The 15553-nt window shown below is 36.2% G+C and overlaps 1 protein-coding gene across 4 annotated transcripts in view; it reads left to right on the forward strand.

Annotated features, from left to right (window-relative positions):
• Positions 1-15553, forward strand: part of xrcc4 (X-ray repair complementing defective repair in Chinese hamster cells 4) — a 442595-nt gene that overhangs the window by 415399 nt on the left and 11643 nt on the right. For 2 of the 4 annotated variants that reach the window (XM_039759286.1, XM_039759284.1), the window contains exon 8: positions 8608-9373. The exons of 1 other annotated variant lie outside the window; for it this stretch is intronic. In XM_039759286.1, the coding sequence (XP_039615220.1) occupies positions 8608-8713 (106 nt within the window). In that variant the 3' untranslated portion in view covers positions 8714-9373. Of the gene's footprint in view, positions 1-8607; positions 9374-15553 lie in introns of those variants that run through there. One more of the 4 variants, XM_039759287.1, reaches the window with a different exon arrangement.

Genomic DNA, 15553 nt, shown 5'->3' on the forward strand with positions numbered 1-15553 from the left:
TTGTGTTCAATTACCTTTCCCAGAAGCTGTCTCCTGCAAGTTCTCCCTATGTTAGTTTTCTGAACAGTACACTTAGAGTTTCAGCTTAGATTATTGGCAACATGCCCACTTGCAGTTTCACATGGGGAGCACCTAACCCACCAAACCCCCCTACTGAATGTCATGGAATCACAACCACATAAACCTTCACAGTGGACTGTATTTCAGTTGAATATACTTATATTGTACAAATCCACTGCCGCTTGAAGCAAGTGGGTGGAATCCCCCACCTTTCTCCATTTGATTAAATGTCATAGTTCCATTCCCCAATTTTGAATATGCCAGTTTTCGACTTGTATACCAAAAATTTTCTGTTTAGGCCACTGTGTGTGTGTGTAGCTAGCTCTGGGGCCATGTCCAGGGCTATTTCCTGCCCTGCACCTAGGGCTGCTAGGGAAGGCATTTCTTTCATTCCGTGACCCAGAACTGAAAGAAGCTGGTATGAAAAATTATGCATGTACTTTATTTATTCCAGATGTGAAATGCAAGAAAAAAAAGCAACAACAAAAAATAAATGATTAAAAACACACTAAACCTTTATGGGTGCAACTGCAACAGAAGACGTGAAGATGTGTGAATTGCAGCACAAAATCCCCAATCTATTATACAAAGTCTCAGATTTCTCCATTTTTAGTGGTAAAGATAAATTGCTTCAAGGACTGGCATGAAAAGTAATTTAGAAAGCGAATACTCACTTATACATATATAGTTACATATTGTTTTCTTATTGCTTCAGAGTGATTTGTGTGTGTGTGTGTGCATGTATGTATATATAAGTTTGTTTTTTTTTCTAAAATATAAAAATATTACTTCAAATTCTGTACTTGTTTTGAGAGATTTTTTAGGTGCAAGAGACTAAATGTTTCCAAAAGGGAAACAACTTTGCAGTGTTACGGGATATGACAAGTAAACTTGGCAGTGTGGAAGCTGACAGATTGGGACACAAAAGAAAATTGATTCCAGGGATGTGCATCATAAAATGTCTTGGTTATGTACCTTTATACCCATTTTTTTGGAGAGAAGTTACTAAAATGCCTACTTTCTTGTGTTTTATTTAGTTGATATTTGTGTAAAACAGGTTTTTATGTATATAAAGATTTTCTTTTAAAAATTTGGCATGTTATACTCAGTGCTGTTTAGCTATTTACAGCTTCTTTATTATATTACCAGAGTAATAGCTGTTTATTTTTGGGTACGGTATGTAATTTAGGCACAGTAATACCAAAAATCCCTTGGGGCATTAAGGGGTTAAAAGCTACGCTTTTCATGGGGAACACTATATTATATAGTATACATTCATGTCATTTCCAGTTAGTCTGTTTTTTGATAACAATAACATCAACTATCGGCTACCATGTATCATATTGACGAATGTCTGGAAGGAACACCTGATTCCATTTTAACAAGCCTCCATTTTCACTTAACTTGATGATAGAAGATTGCTGCTCTTTCTTTACAATGGAAGTAATTTTAGAACCATTTTGCAAGCAACCTGGGTGTCATAGTCAAAATGTATAAAATTGATGCTTGCACTCCAACCTAAAATGAGGTCTCATTTGATAAAAAAAAAGAAAAAAAACTTTATTTTTCTGAAATGTTCGGAAAGTGTGTAATTTAATTTCTCTGCAATCAAGTCCCACAACTATCTTCTAAATCTTTGATGTACTTTTGAAAATAATCCATCTACCCAATTGTTTTCTGACTGCACTGTTTCTATTACAGGATTACAGGGATCAAAAATATATCTTGGCAGTGTTTGTCAGATGCTAACCTTGAATGGGACACTGGTTCTTTACAGGGAACTCTGATGCTCATTCACATTATATCAGTCTCCTATTAAGCTAACATTGATGTATTTTTAATTTAGAAGAAAACAGAATAATCTGAGGGAAACTATCACAGATAAAGGCAGAATATACAAGTTACTTTCCAACAAGAACCAAATTATAGTCACTTAAAAAAATAGAAGTAATAAATAAGTGCAATGTATTGTGTCTTTAAAATAGACAAGAATTCTGTAATATATGTAGTTCATCCTTAAAATATTGCAATTGACTGGCGGACCAACACATTTTTTCCTTTCTAAACTGAAAATGTTGCATTTTCAAGCAGCATGATGTAGTGGGTAGCATGACCACTTAACAGAATATCAGAATGGTGGCTTTTCTTTCTGTATGAAGTTTTCATGCTCTTACTGTGCTCTTGTAGTTTTTTCATACAGGCACATCTATAAGTAAATTTATTATATATATATATATATATATATATATATATATATCCATCCATCCATCCATTTTCTAACCCGCTGAATCCGAATACAGGGTCACGGGGGTCTGCTGGAGCCAATCCCAGCCAACACAGGGCACAAGGCAGGAACCAATCCTGAGCAGGGTGCCAACCCACCGCAGGACACACACAAACACACTGGGGCCAATTTAGAATCGCCAATCCACTGTGGGAGGAAACCCACGCAGACACAGGGAGAACATGCAAACTCCACGCAGGGAGGACCCGGGAAGCGAACCCGGGTCTTCTAACTGCAAGGCAGCAGTGCTAATAATTGGACAGGCTGTCTACCTTATATGCTTATAAGAACTGATCAAGTTAAACTTTTACAGCCCTCTTACATAGCATTTGAAACTGGAAACAATATGTCTGTAGTTAAAACTGTAGGTGTGATGTGAATGGAACTGCTACACTTTACTTTCCTGAACTGACAGAACTGGTAGAACTGCTCCAACCTGATGCATCGGGGCACTGTCATTTGCATCTGGCCGCACTCCACAACTAAGAGTGCAAGAACATATGCAGAATTATATTGGTGTAAGGTGCCAGCATCTGAGCAGGTAGATGCTATTACCTGGCACTTGTAACAACATGGTGACTGTTACAATGAGTAGTACAAGCCATATGAAAAACAAGACAGTTTGTCCAGTTACCTTACCAACAAGCCAACAACCACTATGGTACCATTGTGTCTGACAAAGTTACTTTGATCAAAAAAAATTAATCACTGGTTGACCCATGCCACTAGGCAATGACATTTGTCTCATCTTGGCATCACAGACGATAGAATTCCATTAATGGATTGTCACTGTTCATAATTAACAAAAGCAGCTTCGTTCTTGTTAGATGCCCATATTGCAATATGATTATAGTAAATTGTTCAGTTTCTGTTAGGAAAACACTTTTGCAAATTGCCTTTTTATGTTTGCAAAAACAGCTAATGGTTTATGTATGTGCACACAAAATACAGTATAAAAACGATGTAGCACCTAACTATTCTGTTAATGGCTTCCAGCATAGCGAGCCTAATGAAATGAAGCTTGGCTGTGATATTCCTAACATATCGACCAGTTCCCTGAGACGTAAGAACAAATAGCTGACAAGAACTGAGGAATAACCAGAAAAGTTCTTCAGTGCAAATACACAGCATTGGTCCTATAAAAGGGAACTAAAATACAGTCAGTGCATCATATTTATCACTTTTGAAGTGTAACATGTTTGTCATGTCAACACACATTATAATAACAGCTTGGTAATATGTATTATGATGTGTGCAAGTCATCATGTAGCTGGTTTGACTGCTTTTCCTTACTTGATCAAGTGTGTCATTGTTTCCCAATTTTTAGGAAATGTTGCATATACATGGGTCAGAGTTGCTGTAAATACATTGTACATTATATATTAAGTTTTCTTTTATAAATTGCATTGTTGGCGTGGGAGGTTTTTGAGCATACATACACTTTATAAATGATGCCCCAGGTTTTGCTAGAGACCCTGTAGAAAAAGTAGAGGAATATGTACTGTAACTCTGGATGTGGTACTAGTACTTGGCCAGAGGTGACCTTGGGTGCGGAATTAAAACTACCTCATAGTCTGAGGAAACACTGCCAACACTGGAAGGTGAGTTGAAGTGTAGGCTCAGCTTGCAAAGGTAGTGTCTAGGGTTGAGAATGAGAGTGAGGAAGAGAAAGAGAAAAAGAGCATGCTGGAACCTGAGAAAGAGTATGCTTTGTACTAGGCGAACCTCTTCACCTAATTAATAGAATTTAAGACCTGTTTATTTAGGTAGCAAGGCAATCAGTTTACTGTTACTTTTGGTACTTTCTCTGTTTTACTTATTCCTCTTTGATATCCTTCTGGGGGTGCCACAAGGGAGAATAAAATTGTTGAATTTCACCACCTGAAATTCCAAAAAGTAAGAACATAATAAAGTAGGCCTATTCCATTTTAATTTGCATACAATAACCCACATTAGCCAAATAAAAATAATTATAAACATAAAAAAATAAAAATTTATTAATATTATAGCCGTGTATGGGTAATTAGTTCATGTTAAAACCAGTTGCTTCTGTAGTACTCATCTCCTTTCAAAGCAGAAAATTCCACCATTGCCAGAAATGTGCTTTCAAAAGGACTTTGAGACAAAGCTTTGGAAAGTAACAAGTCAGGAGATGGATATTAAAAGATGTCAAAGTCTTTATGTATCCCAAGGAGCACAGTGAAGACCTTCATTAAGAAGTGTGAGGCAAATGGCACCATCCAGACCTTACCTGCCATCCTTCTAAACCAGATAACCGAGGAAGAATGAGACTCATTTGAGAGTCTACGGAAGCTTTGAAATATCTACAGGCTGTTATAGCTTGCCACTATGTTCATGTAAGAACAATATCACAAGTGCTCTCTAAATCTGGCCTGTATGAGAGGCGAAACAAAACATCCATAGAAAAGGCTGCATTTAGTCTTGCGCAAGTTTTTTGCTTAAAGCACCTTACACATTCTGTGGCTTAGCAGCAACAGGTACTGTAGTCAGATAGGTAAAAAAAAATTTAATTTTTGGCCAGAATGCATCTGAAAAAATCCCAAAATATATTTCAATCCAAAAAACAGTATTTATACAGTTAAACATAGTAGCATCATCAAGTTGTGCGGCTGCTTCTCTTCAGCTGGAACTGGGGCATTTGTCCGGGTAGAAGAAATGATGGATAGTGCAAAATACAGACAATTTCTTGAACTGAACTTTTACCTCTCAGCTGGAAAGCTAAAATGGGAAGATGGTTCAATTTTTAACATGACAATGACTCAAAGCACACACTAAAGCAGCTTTACAGTGGCTGAAAGACAAGTAGTTGAATGTCCTGTAGTGGCTTAGTCGGAGCTCTGATCCAAATCCCATCAAAAATCTTTTGAATGACTTGAAGACAGTAGTCCATCAGCGATCACTCCTTGAACTGTTCTGTAAGTAGGAGTTAGCAAATAACATTCATCATATGAAAAATTGGAAGACATTTCCAAATAGACTTGAGGGTGTAACTTAAGTGTTCTTTTTTAATTTGGTGGTTTTAAAGTACAATTTGTAAATAAAACTTGAGAAAGTGTGTTTTTTTATCTATCTGCCTTTCGGACTTTGGGGCAAGACAAGATTTACATTTTGAAAAGGGATAGTGTACATTTTCAGCCGTAACAGAAACAAATAGCACATCAGCTTCTTTGGTACTTTATTTTTTTCGTTACACACACTGTTTATGGTATTAGCTTTTTATTTTTAAAAAGAGACTGCTAAAACAAAGTCATGTCTTTTATTATGTGAACATATTTTTATTATGTAAACACAATGAACAGCTGTGTGCAACCGCTGCACATTATTTAACATTACTTTTAAAAGGCATCTCTTTGCTTCTCTTCTGAAGAATCAGAGTACACTTTTCTCTTTTCTGACTTTTTCAGAGCATTCTTTGCACATTTTCTAATAGTCTTTAATGATTTCATTGGCCTTTTTTTGTAGCACCTTCTCAACCCTGGGTTGTTGATGTTTTGGGGAATATCACAAGGGCTAATTTATTTTTCATATTTGCAGTATGATGCAAGTGTAAGGAGGAGGAAACAGAGATGTAGCTGGAATTGTCAAGGCTATGCATGCAGGGAAAGTGGGCTATGACCCTGCAATATGATCATTTTGACTTTTGAGTTCTACTAAATATTTTATGACTTTAATTTTTTTGCTGCCCCTTCTAACCTGTATTTTATATAACATAAGCAATTGAACTACTACCTATGTGTTCTAAAAGTAATACAGTGGGAATAAAAAAATATACTGTAATTTATAAATATAAACACAGTACCTCATGTCACAGATGCACAGACAATAAAATCCTTCAAAACTAATGTTGCTGGTTCTAAAGTTATTGGTGGTGGCTCAGTGATCTGCCTTTTAAATTACTGCTTCTTGTGTTCCTTTTGAGTTGACATGAGTATGTGCTCCTGAGGATCAGCTATTGTACTTAGTAGCCCTTAACCCCGTACAGTGGATCCTCGGTCCTCGAACATCTCGGAACACATACAAATCGGGTTACAACCAAAAAGTTCACCAAACTTTTGCATCTGTTCACGACCACACACTTGGTATATGAACAAGCCAGTTTCCCTTTCGGTTTGTGCGCGCCGATGATTTCCGCACATGTTGCATTGTTCTCGGTCAGACATTCGTGTTTCCACGTGCGTGCGTGCTTTCACTGTGAACTCTTTGTGCTCTACTTCGTTTCCCTTCCAGTTCGTATGCGCCGATTACTGTATTTAAGCACGTGTTCAGCCTCTCACTGTGCATTGTTCTCAGTCAGATGTGCATGCTTTCGCTGTGAACTCTTTGTGCTCTACAGTATTTTGTGTGCTTTTGCAGTTAACCATGGCTTCTAAGCAAGTGAAGAGTGGTGAGAAGAAAGGTTTGAATAAAATTGAAATCGAAGTAAAGAAAGAAATTATTGAAAAGTATGAAGGTGGCATTTGTGTTGCTGATCTTGCCACAGAGTACAAGAAGTCAAAATCTACGATTTTGACTATTCTAATGCAGAAAGAGGCCATTAAAGCAGCTCATGTTGCAAAAGGAGTTACAGTGTTAACCAGGCAGAGGCCTCAAGTGCTGGAAGAGGTTGAAAAACTGTAACCTCCTCTCCACCCAGTTCCTCCTCACTTCCTTCATCCCAGAACTCAACTCATGCAAGGTTAGTTTTGTTGGAGGTTTATGGTTAGTTTTTGTATTACGAATTTTTCAAATATTCATTTTTCGGTTCATAGCGTGAATTGTTGCAATGTTACTTTCCTTGGTTGTTTATTAAATTACGGATTTTTCAAATGTTCATTTTTTTCCCTGTGCTTAAAACTCATTAAAAAAAGTTTAAAGTGAGCGGTTCATAAGGCTATAGCGTGAACTCTTGCAATGTTAGTTTTCTCTGTTGTTCAAGGTTTTCTCAGTGTTATTCAATGTTTTGACATTTAGTTTACTATTACACTGGAAACGGTCTGGAACGGATTAATTGTATTTACATACAATCCTATGGGGAAAATTATTTTGGGTTATGACCAGAGTTTTGGAATGAATTACAGTCGTGAACCGAGGTTCCACTGTATATGATATAGACAGACAATTGCACCAGATCATATCTTCTGCTTAAACAGGCTTATATCCATTAGCCTTTAAATTCTGATTTTGTGGCTGTTTTGGGAATACAAACTCCTTACAGTACAGTGGTTCGCCTCAGATTGAAATACTAGCACTTTAGCTCTTTCTACTGTAAATTTATTCCTAAAAGTACCCCATGTATAGACCTTCCCTTTGCTGTTGGCTAATAAAACTGGACAAATAGTAGTGTGCATTGAAGAGTGCTTAATTTTGGTGCTTATTTATAATTGTATAGTAGTAGGATTATGACATGTATAATTTGTTTCTCAAGATGTTATATTACCTAACCCTTAGGCTACATTTACATTACCAAGCTGAAGCAAATCAAATTCATTTTTTTGCCTTAATGTGACACAGATCTAATGTTTTAAGGGGTTTGTGGACACAGAAATCAAATCTTTTCAAATCATTTGAGACACTTTCATGTGTAGTCCAATTTGTGGTCCATTTGACATGATGGAGAATGGTCAGATCATCATTTATGTGTGTTGTTTTTTTTTTCTTTTGTTGGTTTATACATATGGGATGAGCATTGACATCATCAGCCAGCACCAGTAGCAAGGTAAAACAATAATGGTAGAATGCTACAGCTATGACAACAGTCATGGTCCCACCATTGCTGGCTGCTATCTCAAACCCACATATCTCTTGGTGCAACAATAAATGCAAGAACAGCAAAAGCTAGCTATGTGGCTTTTTTATCTTCTCAACCTACTTAGATACAGCTGATGAACTGTTTACCATCCTACAATGTTAATTTCAATACCATGAGGCTTCTCAGAATTGATGCTGATGCAGTTGACTTGTGCACCTGCATGCTGCTTCAGAGGACAAATACATCCACATTACAGTAAAATTCAGGTCACTTGTACTGAAGACAAGCAAACCCAATCTGTGCAAAAAAATCAGAATTCAGCAATGAGACTTGTAATGTGAATGCAGCCAAAAGTCTTTTTCTCATATACCTGTATTCTGAGATTGTTAGTCTTTTGGTGTGTACTTGCGGGCTTATATAAATAGTTATATCCTAAACATTATGAAATAATATTTGAAATGTACCTCTATTGTGTCGTATTTCATATCAGGCTTTCTGTGTCTTCTTTTACTAGGGTGGCTACCACAGACAAAAAGTCTAACAGCAAAAAAGCTGCAGCAGAGAACTCTGCTGCCAACAAAATACCTCAAGAGCCAGAAGACCTCTTTGAAGAAATATAACGACTGTCAGTATAGTTTGTGTCCTTCATTTAATATTCTTTTCCTTTACAGATTAGTTTTTCCATGGTAAATATCAATATTTGAAAGGCTGTTTTTAACCCCTACAGTTGTATTTTTTTATAATCTGGAAGCACAGAATATAATACTCTATTCCAATTTTTTTGTTCTTATTAGTTGAAAATCATGCCATTGAGATTATTTTCTTCAACAGACATCATGCACAATATGTTAAAAATTTCATTATGGAAGTCATTTAGTTGGTTAAGTACGAGCTGCTGATCTTTACATTAAGGGTTTTTTTGTGAGTTTACAAAATGAATACATATTTTTGTTTTGTTCTAAATTATTTTATGATGATGTTTTGTTTAAACCTAACCAAATAAACTATATTAAATTTGAACGTTTCGTTAAGCCCATGAAAGGTTTCGTTTTTCCTCTTGTTAGTTTTAAAGTATATGGGGGAAGAGCTAATTAATAACTAATTGTTTATTTGGTAAAAAGAGGCAATGTTCAGAATTGTTCACTGCCAGAATGGTGACTTGATCGGTAGCGTTACATGCTACAACCAACAAAATTTAATGAAAAATATAACATTTTAAGAAGAGGTAGTCGGTTTGTGTGGTGATTTCATATGAACAATAAATAAGATATTTTATTAACTGAGATTCTTTTTGCCTTTCATTTCACCTTGTCTGCAAAAGATGTTCTGAAAGATACCATGTCTGAACAGTCTTTGATATCCCACCTTCATGATCATAATGCCTTACTAATAATTCTCAACATACTGAAATGTATGCTACTAAAACTCACAAAAATATATGAAAATAAATATTTTAAATCTTTACACATTTATCTACTAATTATGCAATCAAACTGCCAAGAATGTGAAGAAAATCTGAATGACAGTCTAATTCATGAAATGAATATACTGTATTCATATCAGGATCACATTCAAAAATGTATTTATTACTTAATTTTGGAAAGATTACTGTTAATATTCTTATTTTATGATTATTTTACAGAACCTTCTGATTGGCTTCATTTAATTTTAATGTTGTTTTTCATGGTTGATGCAATATTGGTGAGGTTAGTTAAGGCTGTTATTAACTTTGGGGGTCTGATAGCGAGTTTAAGCATTTTGGTATCAGTAATGCAAATGTGTATTAAAGTGTTAAAGTTTAAAATGTAATATAGATGAAAAGTTCATGATAAGAAATATAGGTAACACTTTACATTGTGTCCATAATTACACTATAACTACTATGTAATTACCTGCAGTGTTATTACTCCATACTTACTGTGTAATACAAAGTAACACTATAGTTAATTACTCAGTTGTCATTGTTATTCCACAGTTTATATAATTACAATGTAACAATTTATGATTGATCCAAAAACAAGTGTACTTATATAGTTATATTGTATCTGTACTTTCAAAATGTAATAAAAACATCAGGGTATCATGGTCTGGGCAACTGTAATGGAGAATTGCAGTGATAACTGGATAGGTTTTCAATGATAACTCCACTGGGAACAGAATGTACTTACCAAGGAATTTACTCTGTACTTACACTAGCCTGGATTATGTGTTTATGTGAATTTCCCCATGGGATTAATAAAGTATCTATCTATCTATCTATCTATCTATCTATCTATCTATCTATCTATCTATCTATCTATCTATCTATCTATCTATCTATCTATCTATCTATCTATCACTGGAATGGCTTTACTTAATGTAAAAATCTAGAGGGACACCTCCTTGACATGTTTTGCTTAAACAAGCATTTGTCACATTCTTGTAGTTGTGTTACACTATTTATTGTTGAATATTATTTTGGCTATTATACCCATCCCTAACATTATACTGCCAAACTTGCATCATTCAATCAAGGTACATAGGGTCGGAGAGCCATTCCAAGCATCACTGGGCACAAGGCATGAAACAACCCAGGATGGGGAGCCATCCCATTGCAAGGCCCACTGACAAACATACCAGCACTCACGCTGTCACACATATGGCCACGTAACCCAACCTACATGAACCGACAGTTCTCCATTACAATTGCCCAGACCATGGAACATCTGTTACATAGTTGTAGTTACATGCCCTGATGTATTTATTACATTTTAAAAGTACAGATACAATGTAACTATGTAAGTACACTTGTTTTTGGATCAGTAATAAATTGTTACATTGTTTTGTATGTAAACTGTGGAATAACAATGACAAATGAGTAATTAACTATAGCGTTACTTTGTATTACAAAGCAAGTATGGAGGAATAACTCATAGTTACACTGTACTTATACAGGTAATTACAAAGTAGTTACAGTATAATTATGGACACTTTAATGTAATTTTTCATATCTAAGTGGTAGCAGCTAGTCTGAACCACACAAAAGAGGAAATTGTTGCAAAGGGACTTTTATTTTTGAGTGCTTAAGGTAGGCATGCAAAAGGTTAAACAACAATAAAGGATTCCAATAGTTATTTCTGGACTTTCCCACATTTATGACACGGCTCTTGAATGTATGCAAACAATTGAATACTGACTGATTGGAATCCTTTGTTCATGCACACCTTGTGAACATATGCTGATATGGTCTATCAGAATGACATTGGACAGAGACCAGGACTCTCAGGTGTTGACCCTATGTCACAACAAGCTTTAAAAAGTCAGCATCTTCAAGCAGCAGCAGAGGAAGAGAAAAAAACGAAGACCAGAAGACCCATGCTGTGAGATGTTTTGAGCTGCAGCAAGCCATACTTGCAAAACTGGGAGTCATTTGAATGTCAACACAAATTGGGTGTGTCAGCCAGCACAGTTACTGATAGCTGCTAAACATCCAGGTTGTATGATGTAATTGTCACACTCTTAGTTTGTTTCTGCTTTCAGGCATACTGAAATGTTAAATCTATAATGAAGAAATAAGAAATTTGAACTTGCTCTCTTTCTTGTCTTATTACTCTGTTTTGCAGTTTAAGATCTAGAGATATAAGGGGAGACACTTTCTAATTGGGGAAGTGGAGTGCATTAGCAATCAATTCTTGGTTAATTCAGGTGCAAGTGCATTGCAGCTGAGAACTGTGTCTCCTTGCCAAACAGGTGAATGCAATGACAGTACTTCGGTGGCACATACTGTTGTGTGTGTTGATCTACATAAAAAAGAATCTTAGTGTTGAAATAAAATAATTTATATTTTAGGATGGGGTCGCACCAAAGCTGGAGATACATTGCTTAATGTCAGTGCACCACTATTATAAAAGATGGTGGTACACACATAGCACCATTCAAATTATATATCCGCAAGGCACAACCCTGCAAAACTCTTGCGCTAAAGCAACCTTAAACAAAAGAATTAGGTGTATTTTGGTGATGACTTTGATAAGATTCTTAACAATAAACTTAGAACAACATTTTTACTCTAGTAGTAAGAATACTGTGGATAAACAGAATTTTGATTTCTATATAACATTTTGGTTTTGTCACAAACCCATATGTATCTGATCCCTGCTTGTTTAATGATAATCCGTTTGTCACACCGCACATAGAAACAATGCCTCCTCTCTGCTACTCAAATCACTTCAACATCCGTTGTTAAAAATGAAAGTAAAAGTCCTGTTCTAGTTCATACTTTAACTGTTAAATCATCTAAAATAACAAATGGCTTCAGTCCATCTATTGATCCATTTACTTTAGTAGGTAGCAGGAGCAGGGCACATATGAACATGGCCTCATGGCCTTGCATGCTGAGGAAGTTGCAGCTGTGAGTTAAACTAAAAACTTGTCATTGTACTGTGAAAGGAAACCAGAGCTGTAGAGTTTAGAAGACCACTGTAAACATGGGCAGAACACACATCCTTGTCATAGAGGGCACTCCAGCCAGCAGTCAGGTTTAAGGAGGGTAATGGTGCCATTGATATAACTATGCAATTCAATATTAATTTAGACACTGGAAACTGTGGAAATATCTGCCTTTTGTACTATTTTAAACATTTCAGACTGAATCTAGTCTCTGAACATTTCTGAGGAAGTAGTAGTTGTAGTAGTAAAAGTAGAAGTAGAAGCATTGTGATGTGTACAGAAGTGGTGACATCCAGGTTGATTATGCCAATGATTGGGACAAGCTGTTCCATTTTGCCCTGAGAGTTGTTAAAGTCCTCTGCTGCTGCTCTTGATGAGAAGCACTGTGCAAAAACAAAGTATTCTCTACTATTGCATTGTATTTCTGAAGTGGCAATGATATATTGGCCACCTAGAGGATTACTTGTGTTCTGTTTTGTGTGTGGGGGGATTGGTTCTTGTCTTCTTAGGGATTCATGGCTAGGTGGCTGTAATTACAGGGCCTTTTAAACCCAATTGAGTTATCCCTTTTGTGATTTTGGGCTGTACAATTGTTGGCTATGATTTGTTATTGTTGTTGAACAGAACTGCCTGTCTGGTGTGCTGTAAAGAAAGAAAAAAACAAAATGCAAAGCTGGGTGGCAGGTTTCCTAGACAAAAGCTACCTAAATATATCATTGACATGAGTTGCACTTAAGGCCACGTCAACAAAGCATTAGCATTTTATTCATTTTTTTTATTTTTATTTATTATGCTCTCTGTCAAGACAATTAGGGATGAAGGAAAGTCTTGAAGTTTACTAATAACAATACTTACTTTACTTATTTTTATAATACTGCATACTGTTTTCATTCTGTCTTTTTATTTTTAAGTATTTCTGTTATTTTTTAATTGAGCAACATATGAAAATGAGAATTAGAACCATTTTCAATGTAGTTTTTTTATATTAACAGAGTAAATGATTATAGCAGGGTAGCTTAGATAAGCTTGTCAATATCTTTAGCCTCTTCAAGTAATAAGAACAGCAAATCATAGTTTGAACTTCACATGGTACTACACGGCTGTCTCTTGTCAATTTTAGGACGTGATAAATGGAATGGTTCTGTATAAGTAGGAAGAGTGCATTCACACAGAATTTTCTTTGATCATAACTTGTAGGGTTTATGTCGCCCAAGGGCTGTGCTAAGCAGTCTGTTGCTTATTTCTCATGTCAGTTGTTCAGGATTTGGGCCTTAATGATACTGTCACCCTGCGACATGTAAACGCATTCTGGGTGGAGAATCATCAGGCAACATATGGATGCAATTTTGTAGCAGCACAGTCTCAAAGATAATTCATTCAAAGAAACTAATCTTTCCCATAAAAATCTTCTCCATACCATCACTTAGACTCCGGCAGCCTGAGCTGCGGTTACTGCAGGGAAAAGAACCCTCTGACTGATTTGGTTTCCTTGAAATGTTACACTGTTTGTCCATGCAAAACAATGTCCACTGTGTTTAATTAGATGCTTGTCCAACATTAAGTTGCAGTACTCTGGAAGAAGTCAAGCAATGCCACTGTGGCACTGCTATCTCACAAGTACAGTGACCCAGATTCAAACCACAACATGGCATTTGTCTTGGTGGAGGTTCTGCAGTCTGAACTTGGCCCAGTGTGAACTAGTTTGCCATAGGATGGAGTGATGTTCTACCCAAGATTGATACTGCTGGGATAGACCTGGGCTATTTACAACCTGTATTGGACTGCTAGGGTTAACAAAATAAGTGAATTGATGATTTTGTTCTGTTAAATTTCATTATTTGCAGTTATTGCAGAAGTTATATCAGCAATGTAGATTTGTTTTAATCACATTAATTGTTTAACTTCAGATTTAAAATGTGAACTGACATACATTCAGCCATCTGTTTTTGTTAACACACTTTTCCATTACAGGAAAGCAAGAGCCCTTTTCTGGAAGTGCTAGGCATTAGACGAGGATGCTAGGCAGTTGCAGGGCAGATGCACGCTTATACCCAGACAGGACCAGTTTATGCTTGCCAATTAAACCAGGCTGCACTTCTTTGGGATGTAATAGAAAATCCGTCCAGAGGAAGAAGAAGCATATTCCATATATTCCTGCTGCCTGTCCACAACAGAGCCCTGGTCAGTACCTAAATGCTGTTCTATAAAATACATTTGTATTTACCGTCCAGAGCACGTGTGTCGAAATCAGGTTCTGCTGGGCCTCATTCCAGCCTACTTAGTAACTTACTGCTGCTTATAGAACCTTCTTCTTGTCTGTTAATTTTAAGTGATTTATTTTTTAAAGATTCAAAAACCATAACCGTTTCCAGTGGCCAAACAATATGGATATGCAAAGCAAGGCAACAATTGACCAGCTAACTCTGCATGTAACTTTGTGCAGGTAATGTGGCTTTGCGGTTAAGGCTTTGGACTTGAAACACTAAAATTGCTACTGACACTGTGTGACTGTGCAAGTCACTTCAACTGCACGTGTTCCAATTGGAAAAAGTGAAAGAATTGGAATCAATTGTAAGTCACATTGGATAAAGCTGTTAGCTAAGTAATCTTTGCATTTATGTTTCTATTTGAAAAGAAAAAAGTGATGGCCTGAGAAATATTGATCTGCTCTTGGTCACAAAAGGTGGTGCTTGCAGAAAAAAAGAAAATCAACAAGCAGTTGAAATGTCTGGTGTGGGAAAATGAGAGTATTGACAGGAGGCCGTGTACATTAAAAAATAGTTTTATTAAAATTAAGTAGCATAGAATTAAGAATTAGGTTTAGAAAGAAAGTGATGTCCCTCAAGCAATTGATTTTAAGACTTCTGAGTTAGCTGGGCATCTCATTATTGGTTAAGGATGAAAGAAACAATTAAGGATCTTAATCTTACAAAGCAAGTCAGTTAAAGTCAAGTTAATTTACCAGCAAATGTTGGTTACTAATTAAGAAAGTGGCAGGAATAAAAACCTGCAGCCACCTCCATCCTCCGCTT

This window comes from Polypterus senegalus, chromosome 7 (genome assembly GCF_016835505.1).
Source record: "Polypterus senegalus isolate Bchr_013 chromosome 7, ASM1683550v1, whole genome shotgun sequence".
In the NCBI taxonomy this organism is placed as follows: Eukaryota; Metazoa; Chordata; class Cladistia; order Polypteriformes; family Polypteridae; genus Polypterus; species Polypterus senegalus.